The following is an 18262-nucleotide window of genomic DNA, read 5'->3' on the forward strand; positions in this document are numbered from 1 at the left end:
GTTATCTGCCAGTGACAGATCTCCAGTACATCAATCATCTGACCAAGCTGGGGTTTTATGCACAACCTTCAGTGGAATGAATATTGCTGAGGCCACACCAACATCTCTTTACTTTGATCAACTACAGCCACAGACAGCACTGTCTTCTGCCAGTCAGCAACGGCCAGAGGAGGATGCTACAATACCCGACCATGTCCTCATTTCCAATCCTGGCAGCATCTTAAAAGCCCAAAATCAAGAGAACAATGTGCCATCTACAACACACCTTCATGTAGTTGCCATGCCAATATCGTACTCAAGTTCTGTTGACATGTTTCATCACCTGCACCCAACATGTTCATCTAGTATGAACTATCCATTAGCTCCATTGCTGGTACCTTTTAACTACACTAGCCAAAGCCAATTACCATCCTTTAAAGACATGCCCCAGTCTTTTCTTGGGCCAAGTCCTGTTTGTACTCAGACTCTAGCATCCTATTCACCTGTTTTTAGTGTATTACCAGCTCAAACAGTAGGACTTTATTCTTCAGCTTGTAGCAACTCTTCACTAGTTCAAAACCAATCACCAGAGAGATCTGATTTTGTACCTGTCCAAAGACAAGCTGCTTCAGATGGCGCCTTTACAGAACCACCAAGCTTTCAACTGTGCACCTCTAAAAGGTACATTGAACCAGGGATGTTTTATGAAAGCACACAGTATTACCCTAATATGCATAAAAGATACACAAATGGCTTTGTCAAAAATCTAACTTCAAATATTTTTTGCCATGGTCTAGCAGTTCTCTTTTGCCACCACTAGAGGGAAGCACAGACTCAGAAAAGTTTGGGTCAAGAGACTGCGTGACAAAGTATGATGATGACCATGAATTAAACAGAGCTGCTATTGAGTCTTTAAATGCATCACAAGCTCAGTTTGACCTTTCACCTAAACACAGGTGCTGTATACAGCTGTAATACATTTTGGTGTCTTTGAGTTTTTAGTGACAGGTAATTTAATTGCTTTAACTATCTGTTCAATCTCTGTCCTCTCAGTTCCCAAGGCCAAGTCAATAGTTGTCATCATGTATTATCGACCAAACCAGTCAGGTACAAGGTTTAATGCCAAGCAACCAAACTTTTGTTGTTTATTTCGTCTGCATTTTCGGTTGAGACATTTAATAGCACCAACTGTTTTGTGTTCCTGTCTTCTGCCATTGTTACTGTATATGGGTGTGTGTTTGTAAATAGGGGAGAGCTCCTGTTAAGTCCTTTGGAGTTCTTGCCCAGAGCTGCTCCAAAACAGCCCACACGAAACATGCACGCTGAGTGCAGTAGTCCATTTCAGGCAAGGTAAATAGAGTATGTAGTGTGTGTGGATTTTATTTTTTCTCTTTCTGTGTATTCTTCATCAACAACTTATTTCTTTCATCTTTTAATTAAATTCCCCGTCAAACCCTTTTGTCTTTCCCAATGTGTGATGAATGGTCAGAGCAACTGATCAGAGCAAACCCTGCTGGGCTTCTGAGAAGGCAGTGTCTCAGTCATTATTGGACGCTCTGCTCATCACTCCGATAACTCAGGGTCCACCGCTACGCTTGAGGAAGAAGAAGCATCGTTGCATTAGTGAACTGCATCTGCCAAAGAACAAGAGGTAGATAGGGCAGACCTGGACAAAACTAGCATTAGCTGTAAAGCTAAAAAATAGTCTAAATTGCTTAAGAACTGCTGTTTTAATCGAAACCATCACTATTTAATTCAAGCATTCTTCACATTGTTGTTATTTTTGTTTAATTTTTTTAAATACAGTTTTGTTCAGGTCAGAGCCCAGAGAAGAGTGACTACATAATATAATCATGTAGTTCACAAATAGTGTGATACATTGTGTTGAGACTCATTCACTGTGTATGCAACATGCTGTGATGCATGCGGGTTGCCAATAATAGCACTCATCAACTAATTGCTTGATAGCACTAGCAAACCTATGGACTTTAGGATAGAAAATACTGTTCATCTTTATTGTTGTTGTTGTTTATTCATTCTTACCATAAGATTGTTAAATTAGTATTATAAATATTTTGTTTGTAAGTATAGCTATTTTTAACCCACAGTCCAAATAAAGTCCTTGAGTCCACTGTACATATCATTCATGGCAGTGCAAAAGCCCTGTTTGTTCATACCACTCCAACACCAGAAGACACAATCCATATGTCTCTGTGGAGACAGCTCATACCAACTATGACATTCTGTGGTCACTGAGAAACAACTTGGCAGCATCTCACAGAGATCCGTCATTGGCTAGTCGACACAACTGTGCACATTTAAACCATAAGTATGAAAAGCGTGTCTGCGTGTGAGTCTTAGTGGGTGTCTGTATACAGTAGATGGATGTCTTTGTTGTTGTGTGTGTGTACATGTGAAAATGCGCATTCGTGGATGGTATAGTGTGTGTGAGGATTGAATTTGATCCAAAGAATATCACAGTGTTAAATTATAGACCATCTGTTGTGTGGTTGAGAGAGCTGCTGGACCGCAGTCAGCTATGTTAATGGACCATTTGTTCAATGCTCAACAAAACCAACACATTTATGAGATGCATAATACAAGTTCTTGTTGGAGCTACAGTACAGAAGGGGTTACCTTACATATGTGAACCGTGGGGGGACTGAAATGTATTCTTTTTGCCTCATTATCATGTAATATTAGCATACAAGAAGTCTCATTATCAGGCATCAGGTAGCACTATAAATAGACTTCAGGCAAACATATAAGATAAGACAAACAGAGGAACAAAAAAAAAGATGCATAGCATGGCCACCGATAAATTTGTGATACATACAGTAAGTGTAAAAGATGGTGATGTTTTACTGTAACCAACAGTTAGGGTTAGGGTTAGGGTTAGACAAAGCAGGAGAGAAAAAAGACAGACATAAATATACTCTTCTCTCTGGGCCTTCTTCCTACCATCTCTCTTTAATCATCCCTTCAGTTAACAAGGTTCATATGTGGCCCAGTACGTCCAGATGGTCAGCGCTGTAACTGGCTACTATTGAATCAAAACAGCGGGGTTCTCCATTAATCAACCAATCACAGTCTAGCAGAACACAATTAAGCTCCCCTGTAATTGTCCTGAATGGTGGAGAATATTAACGAGCAACGCTGTAATTGGGTCTAATGAATGAAGGACTGGGGAGCATCTTATTTCCTGTTCTACTTGTCACCTGTTGTTAGCCAATTACCCCAGCTAATGTGAATCAATGTTGTTAGCTTGTTCGCATAGATCATTTGAAAAGATGGCGCTATAGCCTGTAATCTCATAGAGCTAAAATAGCCTAATAGCATGATGAGGATGATGTGTTTCCTGTTCTTTACAGGGTAATTTTACTCAATAGGATGATGTTATCAAAACATTTGAGGAGGTCAAAAGGCAGAAAAGGGTTAGGGTTAGGGTTAGGGTTAGCCACTGACTAAAGTATCATAATGCAGACAGGAAAAACAAATTCACAAAGAGAAGCAATAGAGTCAGCAGCAAAGAGTGACCTTATAAATTAATCCAACCTGTAAATTGTTAGAATTAATCTGATTACTTTAATTTTATTCACATTTAAAAGCAGTTATATTGCAGATTTGGAGAATAGAAACTAAAAGCAGGGGTGGAGCTGCAGATCATTTATGTAAAACTGTTATAATAGTTAGAATGTAAATGTAATAAAGAGGGTAATGGAATGGCAGTCATCTGGGACTATGGCCAAACTCTTTCAGTTTTGTCATTGGCTGTAGCTGTAAGAAGTCAGTGAGCACTGTAGCGTACAAAATGATGAGCTGATAATGAGAATGAAGAGATATGTTCTGCAGTCTGACAGTCTCTTTCCTGTGGGAGTACTTAGATTAGGACTGTGCCGGCTATTGGCTGATTAGCTGGAATCAATGCTAACACAACAATCTGCCGGGTGCATTTATCACAATCCTTGTCATTACAATGGGCTTGCTTAGTGTTTAACAATGTGTATATTAATCAGAGGCCCTTTCTAACCATTTATCCATTCAGGGGAAATTCACCTTTTTGGAGTGCACTAAAAGTAACAACTACTAAATAAAATGTGACTTGTATGAGGATGCCATTTTTGACAGCTGTTTGACCAACTCTCTCTCTCTCTGTCAAATTGTGTTTATGGTAGTAGTTTACACTGTAATATATGATACTTCTCTTCTTACATCAAAGGGTATCTTGGCATCAATCAGCTACAGAGGAGGGAGACCCTCTCTTCTCCTCTCCAGTTAATGCTGTCTATGGCTATAGGTAAATGTACCCTCTGCTGTGGTCTTCTCTTCTCTCCTCTCTTCTTTTCTCCTCTTCACATATGTCACAACTATACATAGTTGAATTCGTCAAGTTTAGAAAGCTTGTATCAATGATTTTGGAGGTAGTCCTGTGTGGTGAAACAAATCAAGTGCTGCTCTTTAGGGAGCATTTGATATTATGGATGTCCTGTGTGTTCAGATGAAGTATGTGCCCAGGGAAGGTCACAGCGGAGGCAGGGAGGGCAGCTGAAACACAGAACATCTACTGAGATGAAGCCAGCACACACACAAGTGCGACATTCTTACTGTTTCTTTCTCTCTGTCTCTCCCAGCTTGGCTATTCACCTCTCAGACTCTCTCTCTCTCTCTCTCTCTCTCTCTCTCTCTCTCTCTCTCTCTCTCTCTCTCTCTCTCTCTCTCTCTCTCTCTGTGTCTTTCTATCCCACTCACACACAGGCACAACTCAATGTAACTATGACTGCAGTTGCCATAACACATGTCTCCCATGAGTCCTCTAACAGCCAGGCACAAGGGGAAGACAGCAATGATCCAACTGCTGGCATTGGCTGCAACTATGCATTATGGGTGTAATATGTCTGGGGAGAGGTTGTTGGCCCACCCAAGTTCCTCAGCTGCCCCTGATCAACACACATATATTTAAACACACATACACACACTCCATGTTACTCATAGATAGGTTATTCATTTTGCATCATTTTAATAGGCAGTGGAGAGTTTGAGGCCTGGGGGAATGTTTGATTGAGCAGAGACATTTTATTTCCCTTGACGTCGATAGCTGGATAAGCTCTGGCATATCTTTACAGCAGTGATGCCTACAATAGACAGCAAGTTAATTGAGAAAATGAGATTCAAAGGTCCTGCATGCTGTTCTTTAAAACTTACAAACAATATTTTTCAAAAGCAAAATCCAGGAAGTCTTGCTAGATATTTGTCCTTAAGTGGTGCAGACAACCATGAAAAAACTAAGGCAATACATATCCAGGTTAAATAATATAGTGAATTTATTCTCTCAGCATCGGCATCTGGGTCTCACAGACCCCCTGATGAAGACTTAAAGTCGATACGCGTTGGTCTGCTTGATTGTCTGTGCTCCAAAAAAAAATTCACTATGTAATTTAACCTGAAGACAGAGTGCCTTAGTTTTTTCCATGGCTGTCTGCACAACTTCAGGACAAATATCTTTTGATAGACATCCTGGATTTTGAAGGATCCATCAGAAACATGCAATGCTTCCTCCTGTTGTAAAAAACATTTTTATTTAGTCAAAATAACTTTACCGTTTAAATTTCACTGAAACAAAAAACAACTTCCTGATAATATTAAACCTAATAATGACATATAAGGTGATATAATATTTATGATTTCAGATGTCTATTGGATAGTTATCATTAGTGGCCAGTCCATCAATGCAATCCTAAGGAGAAGTACAATTTTCTTTTTTTTTTTAAAGTATATTTTTTCGGGCGTTTTTGCCTTTAATGTACAGGACAGTGGAGAGAGACAGGAAACAGGCAGAGAGAGGGGGAATGACACGCAGGATAAGACTGCTCGGCTCGGGATTCGAACCGGGGTCGCCTGCAACGAGGACTGTAGCCTCAAGACATGGGGCGGGTGCGCTACCCGCTGAGCTATGCTCAACCCAAGAAGTACAATTTTCTTAAAGGAAATCTGTCCCAGAAGTGTTTTTTCCCCCAATAAAAGCATTTTTGGCTCTGAAAGTATTTTGAACAGTATTTAGCTTAGAGACACATGTTTTGTCTTGTAAGAGAACATTTTGACCTGAGAGAGAATGTGTGACCCTCAAAGAGAATATTTTGCCAACCAAAAAAAATGTGCTTTCTTAGATCTTGCCATGTTAAACCTTGGACCAGTTTTCAAAACAATGCTGCATATAAAAAGTGTTTATATTTCTTTGGAGACTAAATCTGTCACCCTTTGCAACAATGATATTCATAGCATATGAACACAGTGCTATTCACAGAATATGAACTGACAACCTAGCATAGCATTATGTGCTAAATGTATCTATTTTATGTAGAGAGCCTAGAAATACACTTGGTCCCATGAGGTCATTTTCTCTATTCTGTCATTTGAATTAGTCTGCTGGCATCATTTGATGTGATCACTGCTAAATATTACTGCAGTCTCTTAAAATCACTCAGCCTTTGACCCAAATGTGAAATTTGGTTTTATATCTTGGGGCCCAAGAAAATGGACTAGGGTGGATCCTCAATGGGCCTCCATGGTTACACTGGCTGTCTTACCATGGAGGCCCATTGAGTTTCTTTACAACCTCAGTGAAGTGTCCCAACCCATATGATATGCCTTCAGAAAAGGGGTGGTGAGAATATGTACCTGTATTCACAGTACTTGTTGAAAAATCATAGACAGAATGTGGTCAAAATCTGTGCTCCAGCATGAGAACATTGTCTCCCCTCCACCGTTAGCACTGGTAGTCTGGCATCTGTCTGCACTGCATCTGGAATAGGCAGTTCATTCATTACACCATGCTATTTTTTACTCCACTGTTGTCAATTACCCTCTGTTGAGTCATTTAAATTGTGCTATGCAAACCCACTCGTCTCATATCCATCATGAGCTGCAGTGACCTGGACTCTGTTCTGCTGTGAAAGTGGCACATGGGCAACATTTTTGTGCGTACTGTACTCATAAGTAGGAAGTGCAGCATGAAGTTGAGTACTGTACTGTTTTGGCTGCAGCTGAATGCTGTGTTTTGGTTGGTCCCATATTTGTCTCTGCTCTGTCAGCAGGTAGGTGGTCTGGAGTCTGTCTAACTATATTTTGACAGGAACTTGAAAAATTAGACTGTGGTAATCTTTTTTTTTCTTCTTGTCGTTATGCTTGTCCTTTATTTTTTGACTATGAGTACAGTGTGCTCCCGAAGATATTTTGCTGGGGATGACGTCTTTGTAAATAAAGAAAGTCATGTACATACTACACAGTACATACACACAGAAGACAGATATGACTGAGCAGAATGCAAATAGTAATTAGGTATTTTGAAATTTAGGGATACAAATTGTGTTCATTAAACATTTGATGTGGAGTGGAAGGGTTTCTGGTGTGTTGTTCTTAATTAAATACATTTAATTACAAAACATATTGATTAACATATCATCTGCTCTCTATTTTTCACTCCACACAGTGAGGAGGGAGAGGAGCCAGAACTCAGCAGCCATGAGTCTGCAGTTGTCAAGACCATGATCAAAGGACCTGCAGCAACCCAGGGTAAACACTGTGTGTGTGTGTTCTCTACTGTCCACTTGTGATAGCAGCATATCTTAAAAGGGATTTTATTCACTTTTTTCACACAATTCACAATGACTGCTAGTTATTATTATTGCCAGCTGTCATTTCCCCTGATGTTTAAAATGTGATGTATGGACTTGGAGTGAAACCACATATGGCATGTCTCTTATTAACTGACTGAAATAACATTTCCACCTTCGTGAACACATATTACAGATTACAGTATAAATACATAATACATTGGTTTCAGTGACTAAAATACATTTTTTGTTGAACCAATTGATGCATAAAATCTGTTGAACAGTACATTAACTATGCTGCCAAATTCAACAAAAGTATATATGTGTGCCTATGTGTGATGGTTTTTCTTTTTACTGTTGGCATGTTGTGGTGTTTTTTTACTAAATTAACTAGCGGAATAGGTGCCTGAGCTGTTTTCTTAGAATGACTCACAGGGTATGCATGCATACCCAAAATGTAGACTCCCCCAAATATAATCCTCAAAATAAACTCTCATTTAGAAATTGAACACAATCTTCTTTCAAGTATGTGCTTTTATTGATGAATATATCCCCCTACAGTTAAAAAGTGTTATTTTTACTCAAACTAAAAAATGTTTGGTCCCAAATCCTGGCAAAGTGTAAAACTGATTTACTGCTGTTGGACTGAATGTTGTTGCAGCCAGTTAGCAAGGGGAAAGAGGCTTATTTTCCATGGTTGAAGCGTGACATATGTTGTGAAATAGGTCATTTCAGACTTTCTTTTTCTTTTCTGGTCTTTTTCCTCTGTGGAAGCCCATTAAGCAGGCGAGAAGGCCCCACTCTTTCTGTGGTGCCTTGCTCAGTCACACGTGCAGCAGTTCTACTCTGTCAGAAAGATAATATTTACTGAAGGGACTTGTCAGGAGTTATGAATAAAGTTTTAGGGGCATGCCACAGAGCTGCAGTATAATACCCCTAAAACCAGGCCCAGAGATTCCAAGTTTAAGTGTTGTTTCTATGCATTATGCTGTTTATCATCTACTAAGGAAAAAATAATATATAAAATAGATAAATCTATCTATCTATCTATCTATCTATCTATCTATCTATCTATCTATCTATCTATCTATCTATCTATCTATGTATCTATCTATCTATCTATCTATCTATCTATCTATCTATCTATCTATCTGTCTATCTGTCTATCTGTCTGTCTGTCTGTCTGTCTGTCTGTCTGTCTATCTATCTAACTATTATCTATCTGTTTATATGCAAACAAGTTATATATATAATATATATAAACATTACCACCCTATGCTTTAGCTTTATCCCATTCAGTCTTTTAGTCCAAAACTACTCCTCCATTTCTCTCCCTGACGTAACTGCTGCTCAACAAAAGTCATAAGTGTAGTCACTCACCCAGGGACCCGTGCTCATGAAAATATACTGCTAGCCATATAGTACCCCAGCAGCAGTAAGCCACTGAGCCATTTGAATGCTGAGCTGCAGTTGAGCCAGCAAGGCCTTCACTGCCTTGCAGCAAATGCCCATTGTAAAATAAATTGGCACACATGAACGAGCTTCATCTTCAACACACAACCTTATGAGGTGCATGTTGCTGTGATCATGTGATCAGTGGCAGCTTCCCCAACAAGTTCAATAGTTAAACCATGAAAAATTGTTCAACCTTGACTTTTAATTACAGTTAACAAGTTAAGGGAAGGAATCCTGGTTTAAGCAAGTGAGGAAGGATTCATATCTGTGGCATCTGGAAGCTTCCATCTATCAAACCCAAGCTTAAATTGATATGATGAGGGTTTAAATTAATGCCCTGCTAACTAACAATAAATACTAAAACGGCATATTCCCTACCCAAAGACAGATATTTAAACATGACATGTAAGAGTAAAGTCAGGCTCCAAAGGTAGCCATTCCCTCACCATGCACATGCATACAAAAACACTACATGGAGATCAAAGGCTAAGCTACCTGTTTAGCCAGGTTGTACCTGCAGACATTTCTCAGTGATCTGTGTGTGTGTGTGTGTGTGTGTGTGTGTGTGTGTGTGTGTGTGTGTGTGTGTGTGTGTGTGTGTGTGTGTGTGTGTGTGTGTGTGTGTGTGTGTGTGTGTGTGTGAGTGTTTGGTCATGTGTATGCACACATGCCATAGGAATGTGTCGAAGGTTGAGTGAGAGATTCTGTGCATTGCTGAAGATTGATGTGGTGACTCTATGGTTGTGACAGTTGTCAGCTAGCTGCATACACCACTGTGACACTTGCTGTGTGCAAAGACAAAAAAGGCAAAGGTCAAATTACACACCTGCGAAGAAAAGACACACACATCCTTTGTGATTTTGCAAATCCTTTTTTAAAATTTATTTTGTTTGCATTCTATCAATTCCTCTTTCCTTTTTACATCTCTGCTCCCACAGGTCCACGGACTAGTTTAATCACACCGTCTTTTGGCATGAAGGGTAATGGAAGTGCAAGTGTCCCAAGGGGGCCTGTCCCATTCCGACCTGCACCTCAACCTCACCCTAAAGATGAGGACTCTCTGGTCCAAATGGCAGAACACATCCCTGCTGGGACTCGCACTCCCATGTGTGCCCACTGCAACATGGTCATCAGGTAAGGGAAAACTGGTCTGCTGAATATTTAATTGAACACAACAAATAAATTAATATAATCAACAATAGTTAATAAGATATTTTAACAACTTAATGAGCGACTTAATGATCTCTGTACATACTGATTTGTAGTGTTTGAGATCTTAATTTGACTTTTTTTAACTTGACAACACAATTAGAATTAACTTCAGTAATCATTGTGGTAGTATCATCCGTGACATAAGTAGCAGAATGAGAAGGAAGGAAGGAAGGAAGGAAGGAATTAAGGAAGGAGAAAACATGTCATGGCCAAGTTCTTCATTGTATCTTGCTCATACACTGATTGCACTAGCATAATGAAAAATAAAAAAATCTCTTCAGCTTGGCAGCGCAGACATCCACTTGTACCCAAGCAAAATGTCAATGTTAGTATGAAAGGAAAATACTTCTAGTCTTCAATTATTCAGTGTCCCAGTTACGCACTTAAAATAATTAACTTGAAGCCATCTCGAGTAAGTAATCTGCGAATGAAACTGTAGAACTAAAAAGATTTGACTGTAATGTAGATAAGGGTAAAGGGAATTAAGTTGCCCCTGCAGTCCATCTTAGTGTAGAGAGATGTTGCATGCATAAGTAGACATACATAGACACACTTTTGCACACATGTGGGTGATACCAACCCTTGTTTTTGCTGTCAGTCTCCCATTTAAAGCTGGAGTGCATGACTTTCGTCTCCCCCTTCTGGCACTGAGAGTAATTACAGAAACAGTGCACGCTTAGTCCATCGCTACTGTTGCAGCTGTAAAACGTAAACATGAATTGTTTTGAGCTACACACAAGCCCAGTCACTTTTTTCATCATCAGAATTTGATCCATTCAATCTGATAACATTTGGAAAGTCTAAATAGTTGCAGGATTCAATTATTTTGTCCCCAATCAAGTTAACAGAGAGCTAACCGAAAGTCAGCCACTCGACCAGCAGAAGTTTTTAGAGCAAATGTTCTGCGGATTGAGCATGTGCAGTGTGCATTCATCTGACCAGCATCGGAATGTCAAATTTGACACCAGATTAAAAACTCTGTATACTGTGATGTGAGATTTTCCTGGTAATGAAAGCATTAATCAGCATTGTGTGAACTCACTTGACAAGGGCTTGAATTTAACTGACTCACATTTATATGTAGAATGTCAATACTGCAGGTTTAAAATTAGAATAAAGTTAGGGTTGACAATGGAAAATCTGATCTGGAAGCAGAGACGGATGCACTCCAAGAAACTGGATGAAGACTCTAGTTAACTCATGATGCAAGACGTATCAGATGTTTGATTTGATGAAACATGGGTGACAAAAGGGCAGTTGGGGGGGGGGGGGTCAGTGTTATCTCCCATTTTGTGTCACCTTACATTACACATCACTCAGGATAGGGTTGCCCACATGCTAATGGCTGCCAAGCTTGGGCCACTATTAGAGTACACTCAGATAAGCACTGGTATTGTGTTGAGTAAATTAGTCTATTCTTTTCCCACTTTAGCTAATCATGAGAGTGGACAGGGTTGAGGTGCTATATGAGTGGATGTGGATGTGGAGTGCGGTTGGATTTCTAAAATGTGTTCCCATTTCTGAAGTAACATTTAATGACCTGAGCGTAAATGATTAATTGATTAGTTGATCAAAAATTTCCCCCAAAATAAAACATTTTAGAATTTTATATCATTGTAAATATAAAAGCTTTGGCGTGTTCGTCTTTGCTTGTTCATTAGACAAAACCACCAAATTGATTATGTGACTAGGGCTCTGGTCATTTTTCACTATTTTCAGACATAGTACAGAATAAGTAGATAACCAAGATTAATCGATACTGAAAGTACTCAACTTGATGACAAAATGACAAAATGAATATAGTTTTAAAAAAATAAATAATTTACCTTCAACAGTTCGCTGCTGTTTACCTTTCAATAGGTAAGTCATAAAAATGACCTATTATAATATTCAGTACTCTGTAGAAGAAGAAAGGAGAAGCAGGAATGAACTTTTAACGTGGCATTACCAAGAAAACTTTCAGCAGCCAGATAGAAATAAGTCACATTCATTCATTTATTCCTTTATTGTCAATCTATTTGCCTCCTAGTGGCTATTTGTAGGCCTGACAGTGACACCAGAGGGCATTCATTTTATGAACTTATCTATGTCATACTGGTGAGCTGTGTGGTACTTTGCATTTTATGACTGGGTACTCTCCTATAATCAATCTCATGATAACAGAAGTGAGTCAAATAGTTTGCCCTTTTCTCTTTTGTATAAGGTCATTTGTGTTATTATATTGTCTTTGCCTGTCTTTTTTTCTTTTAGGGGGCCATTTTTGGTAGCAATGGGGAAATCATGGCATAAGGAGGAATTTAACTGTGTCCACTGCCATACATCCTTGGCAGATATAGGCTTTGTTGAGGAACAGGGATCTGTCTACTGTGAACACTGCTACGAAGAATTCTTTGCTCCAACTTGCAGCCGCTGCCAGACCAAGATACTGGGGGTAAGTTGGTGTGTAGGATGAGAGATGGAGCAAGAGGGTGAGTGTGTGCCTGTGTATGCCAATGTGAAGGCTTGATAGTGCTTATCAACTTGATGTCAGGACATTATTGAGTTTTTTTTTCCCCTGCAGAATGTCTAATGGGATTCTGAGATTCATTATCTTGGTGACAGTAGTTTTATTACATTCTATATCTGAAAAGATCATGAAGAACACAAATAAACTTGAATTATTGATGCAAAGAATGATTATGGTAATATCAGTTTTGCTAATCTTGTCATATTTAAGCATATGAAGATTTTAAGATAGTCACTTACTGTTCAGCTGACCTTGACATTGAGTTTGTCTGTCGGTTTCTGTTTGTAGACCAAGAGCAATAATGCTATTCTGTGGTATTCAGTGCAAACCTGTCACACATATCAACCTTTCTATACTTTATGGAGTTCACCTTTGTTTGTCAAATTTAGTTGCCAACACTTATTGTTCATGTTTTTGCCTTACCTTTTGCTTAACTTTAACCATGCTTTGGAGAGACTAAATAATTTGCAAAATTACAGTGCATCTTAGTCTCTGTGAGAGGCTGTCTGACAGCAACTACATGGACCATTTAGTCAGGGTAATTTTTTGTCACTTTTCCACTATGAAGTGGGAAAATGGAAGCATAAAACTGCTTAAAAGCCAACACCAGATACAAATTATTATATGGACTTCCCAAATGTGAGATACTTGTGGCTTTGATAACTGTAATTAAAACATCCCATTTCTCACTGAGTGTTAATGGGACTTGACACAACATTTGAACATGACTATGTGCATTGTTTTCCATTAGCTGGGCACTCTGACTGGAGAATTATCTCCTAACTTGTGTCACTATAGTAGTACTATGGATAAACTGGTTGTAGATGCTAATGGCTGCCATGCTTGGATAAATATCAGTTATTATATCAGAGTGAGTGAGCTCAGATTATCGTGGCCACTCCATGTTTTGTCATAGTTCTTTCTAATCTGTATTGTTATTGTTTGCTTGGTTTGTCAGGAGCTATTGTTATTAAATTGAAACAAATCGTAAACTAGCATAAAATCTATGTGAAGCCATCATCAAAGGATCAGGTTAAAAAAACTAGCTGCATTGCTGCCACTCTATAGTTCTAACCTGAAAGATGCAGGCAAGTATAGATGGCTGAGGCAGAAAAGCTGCAGGTTCAGGGAATTTCTATTGTGACCACCACTAAAACTCAGGAATGCAGTATATGTTGGGTGTTAGTAGAATTTGACTTAGTGGCCTAGAGGCTGCAGGTGTAGCTTCAACTCACAGTGTTAGGAAGCTGAGATCTGTGATCTCATAACAGCTCTGACATTCATCCCTCACGTGTTCTAACCTCTTTAGGCTCAATCCCTTTCAACCCTCTATTTCTCACACATCTTCAACCAGCTTATGGCTTCTTATTAACCTGTTTTCTCACTCCCTCTCTCCTAATCCTTCATTTTACTCTGGCCCACCAACTTTCCATTGATTCCCTGGCTTGTCTTGTTCTCACAGTTCAAGGGTGGGAAAGCAGCATGTCTATTTTAAGCTGGGTCATGCGGTCCCAGAAGAACAAACATAACATTTAAGTGTGACATGAGAAAAGAGCACAGTGTCTGAATGACTGCATTCCTGACACATGTAACACTTGATTATTCTAATCAAATAGCGACTGATAATAAAAACTGATGACCTTTGTTGAGCCATGTTACAAATGACCCAGTAAGCAAGGTAACACAATCCTTCTGAAACTCACTGTATCCTCTTCACTTTCTGGAGAAGTGGATCTAATCTTACCAGTTACTGTGAGTGACATGGATATAGACCAATGCTCTTAATAAAGTGTATGATTCTCCTGATAACCTCTTTGTTTTCATTTGCATCTATAGGAGGTGATAAATGCCCTCAAACAGACGTGGCATGTCTACTGCTTTCTGTGCGCTTCCTGTCAGCAGCCAATCAGAAACAACACCTTCCACCTGGAGGATGGAGAACCATACTGTGAACAAGGTGAGTGATGATGAATGCCCAATAATCTGTGGATGGAAGGAAAAGAGTAGCTTTCTGATATGAATTCAAGTTTAAAAACAAAGATAAAGAAATGAACTTATTGAAAACAGAGTGTTACTGTTTAGTTTAGTGTATGTCTATGACTGACAAGCATGTGCATGGCCAAGTACAGACATCAAGATTCAGTAAGTACTACTAAAATGAATTGGGTCTAGCCATCATAGTCAGTTTATTTGATGAAGCCATCTTTCTCTGTGTCTGAAAGATTTCTACAATTTGTTTGGGACTGGCTGCCATGGCTGTGAGTTTCCCATTGAGGCTGGAGACAAGTTCCTGGAGGCCCTCGGCTACACCTGGCATGACACCTGCTTTGTCTGTGCTGTAAGTCATGGCCAGATACAGTTATACAATCCCCTACCATTATAGGGCTTGCAAAATCACTTTCATTTGATTTAACGTTTTTCAACTTTTTTGTCAGCAAAAACAAAACTTCCATGTCATTTTCAGTGAATGACACTTGTGTCTTTAACCATTTCTGAACATGGTGGCTCTTATGCTCCATATTATCATCTAGTAACGATTAATTGAACTTTTAACCTTAATTACCATTAATGAACGATTAGCTCCACCCTCGATGGACAATTATGTATTTTCACTGTTTCTTTTGTTTTGTATTTTACACTGCTGCCCTCACACAATATTTTGTGATATTTTCGCACATAAGTATCTTTAGGGGTTGAAAATAGTGATGTTTTAAGGTGTGACACTGTGGTTAATGTCTAGTTTACTTGATTAGAACTATGTAAAGATCATGGTTTGGGTTAAAATGGTCACTGGAGAAAAGTTTTCAAATTCCTTAAAGATATGCAACCTTTACTGTCATGGCAACAGTGAACACCACGATTAATTGACATGAGCAAGATTAAGTCGATTAGAGTTTCTAAATGTCGTTTTGGATTATTTTTCGATTACTTGCCCAGCCCTAGCAAGTAGTGTTTAAAAAAAAAAAAAAGTATTAACAGTCACAGTGTTCAGTTTATATCAAGCCCTTTGTCCAAATCAGCCAGTATTTTTTTTCTCCTTTAGTAATGATGTGAGTAATGGAAAAACATAATCAGGAGCAGATGAGTCGTCTCTCACAATTATTTTTTCAGAGAAAATGAATTATACCAATTAAATTTTACAGCTTCACCTCTATAACCTTTCTGTTTGTATTCATGTGTGTGTCTTTTGGCTTTTTTTCAGGTGTGCTGCACCACTCTGGAAGGTCAGACCTTCTTCTCCAAGAAAGACAAACCTCTTTGCAAGAAACATGCTCACACACTGAAAATATAATGTCTGGACCTTTTTTTCCCCTTTCCCCTTTGCTGTAGTGGGGAGGCTTCTTAATGATAGTTAGTTCATGCAACATTAAAACTCAAGCAATACTCTTACCAGCATGGTGGTGGCTCCTGCAGGTGAAAAAGTGTCTTGTTCCAAGTCCATTGTAAAGTTGTTTAAGAATACTCAATTTACTTTTTTGATTCTTACTTAAAGTAGAAACATATCTTGCAGTTAAGACTTGTTTTCAGTTTTGACCTTTTTTTTCCTAAAAATGCTTGAATGTTATAAAATGATTATTTTCACCAAGGTTTTATGCACTCATACAGTACATCTATAAGTAAAACAATCTTACTAAAACAATGCTGCAGGGTATGTATTTCCAGTCGGAGTTGGACATATACTTATAGATACACATGATTTTGTCATCCCAGTCTTTATTAAGTGCCTTGTAAAATTACACATGGCTCATTCAATGTTGTAATTAGGCAGTAACATAAATGGTTGGAAATCCATATTCATACTATATGAATACAGTGAGAGAAAAGGATATTGGACAGTTATTTTCTAAGCAGGTGTTTATTTTATTTTTTCTGACCAGCAGCTACTGAGACAAGTTCCAATTCCCTGTGCCAGACTGTGTTATAAGTTGTTGTTGTCATTGTTGTTGTTGTTGTCTGTCTGCTGCACACACAGAAGCTAATGGAATATTTACTTATAAGGTTTCTGACTTTAAAATACATTTTGGCCAACAGGGACCTGGCCTTTTCCTTTGCTGTCCATATTAGGTAAAACTATGTTATGTCAGCCATTAGAATATCACAATCTGCACCAGAACATTTCCAGAACAGATTTGTGCTTGTACAAGTTGTTTTTAATGCAGGTGGGGTTGGATGTGTGTGGTGATGGTGAAAGGCGATTCCTTTGATCAGTGCTTATATTTGTTTGAACTGTATTTTATAAATGAATTATATTTTATTTGCTGTTTGTTCTGTGAAACTGCCTGGTAACAGTGGTATGATCACATTTAATATGAATATGGAACAGTGAGGCACTTCAGAATGACTAACAAAGAGAAGTGGTCTTGATTTTATGGAGGACTGAATTAGCCCTGAATATAAATAAAATAAAAAATATACATACAAAATAAATGAACATATACAAACATAACAACTAATGCCAATATTTGTATATTTATGCATTTGTCTTTATTATGATAACAAGACTATTTCATTCAAACCATTTGCATCTCCTCAGTGAAACAAGTTAGTAATAGTGCATGAGACTAGCATATCGACAAATGCATTGCATCTGCGGAAATATGTTTTCTGTAATGACGAGTGCCATATAGTTTAATGAATCATATTTTTATTTATTTTATCTAATGTTATTATATATATTTATTTTGTATTTTTAATAGTTGCATTAATTTCTGGTTGATTTAGTCCTCAACATACTCCATTAAAGGGAGTCGCTCTTTCTGCCCTAAAGGGACAATATAGACACACATGGATACTAATCCTTCTATAGAAAACTCTTTATATTTGATCTTGTTTAGGGAAGATACATATCTTATCTGACATTATGTATGCTGTCTGGTTTGTGATATTCAGGGATGGGATGGGGTGTAATTTCTCAAGTGTCTCACAAACTGTCCCACTCTGTTGATTTGTCAATATTTACTTTTCATACTGACTTAATTTTCACTTTCAAAAGTAGGAACTATTACATTTGATCTGAGATGTTAAATAAATGATATGCTATACTTTTAAACACCCAATACAAATATCATGTGTTATTTTCTTTTCTATCAGTGTAATTTAATCTCTTTATACTAATCTTGCTGTATAATTGCTTGATAAACCACATAATAGTACAGAAGAGTCTGACATAAGCAGTGTGAAATCCAGATTTCAATGCATGTCTCATGCTGAGAACGGTCAAAGGAGAGAGAGGGACAGAGAGGTGAAGTGGATACTGTAGAGAAGAGAGTGTGATCATGGTAGAGTGAGGGCATGAGTGACAACATATAGTATCTATTAAACCCTAAAGTGGCTATTTGGGTCAAACCCACTCTGAAGGACATTAGTCTTTGGAAACAATTTCTCTTTTTATTGCTGAGACACCACTCAACCTTACCACATCCTTTATACAATAGTGATGGTCTTCATTAAACCAATAAAATGTGACTAGTGTGTATGAGGGGTAGTTTTATAGAGCAAA

The 18262-nt window shown here is 38.3% G+C and overlaps 1 protein-coding gene across 1 annotated transcript in view; it reads left to right on the forward strand.

Moving 5' to 3' along the window:
• Positions 1 to 16054, forward strand: part of pdlim5a (PDZ and LIM domain 5a) — a 62283-nt gene extending 46229 nt beyond the window's left edge. The window contains exons 8-13 of the mRNA XM_053324936.1: positions 7466 to 7548; positions 9983 to 10178; positions 12507 to 12687; positions 14599 to 14719; positions 14985 to 15100; positions 15965 to 16054. Coding sequence (XP_053180911.1) covers positions 7466 to 7548; positions 9983 to 10178; positions 12507 to 12687; positions 14599 to 14719; positions 14985 to 15100; positions 15965 to 16054 — 787 coding nt within the window. The remainder of the gene's footprint in view (positions 1 to 7465; positions 7549 to 9982; positions 10179 to 12506; positions 12688 to 14598; positions 14720 to 14984; positions 15101 to 15964) is intronic.
• The last annotated feature ends 2208 nt before the right edge of the window (positions 16055 to 18262 follow it).

The sequence above is a fragment of the Scomber japonicus genome, chromosome 9 (genome assembly GCF_027409825.1).
Source record: "Scomber japonicus isolate fScoJap1 chromosome 9, fScoJap1.pri, whole genome shotgun sequence".
In the NCBI taxonomy this organism is placed as follows: Eukaryota; Metazoa; Chordata; class Actinopteri; order Scombriformes; family Scombridae; genus Scomber; species Scomber japonicus.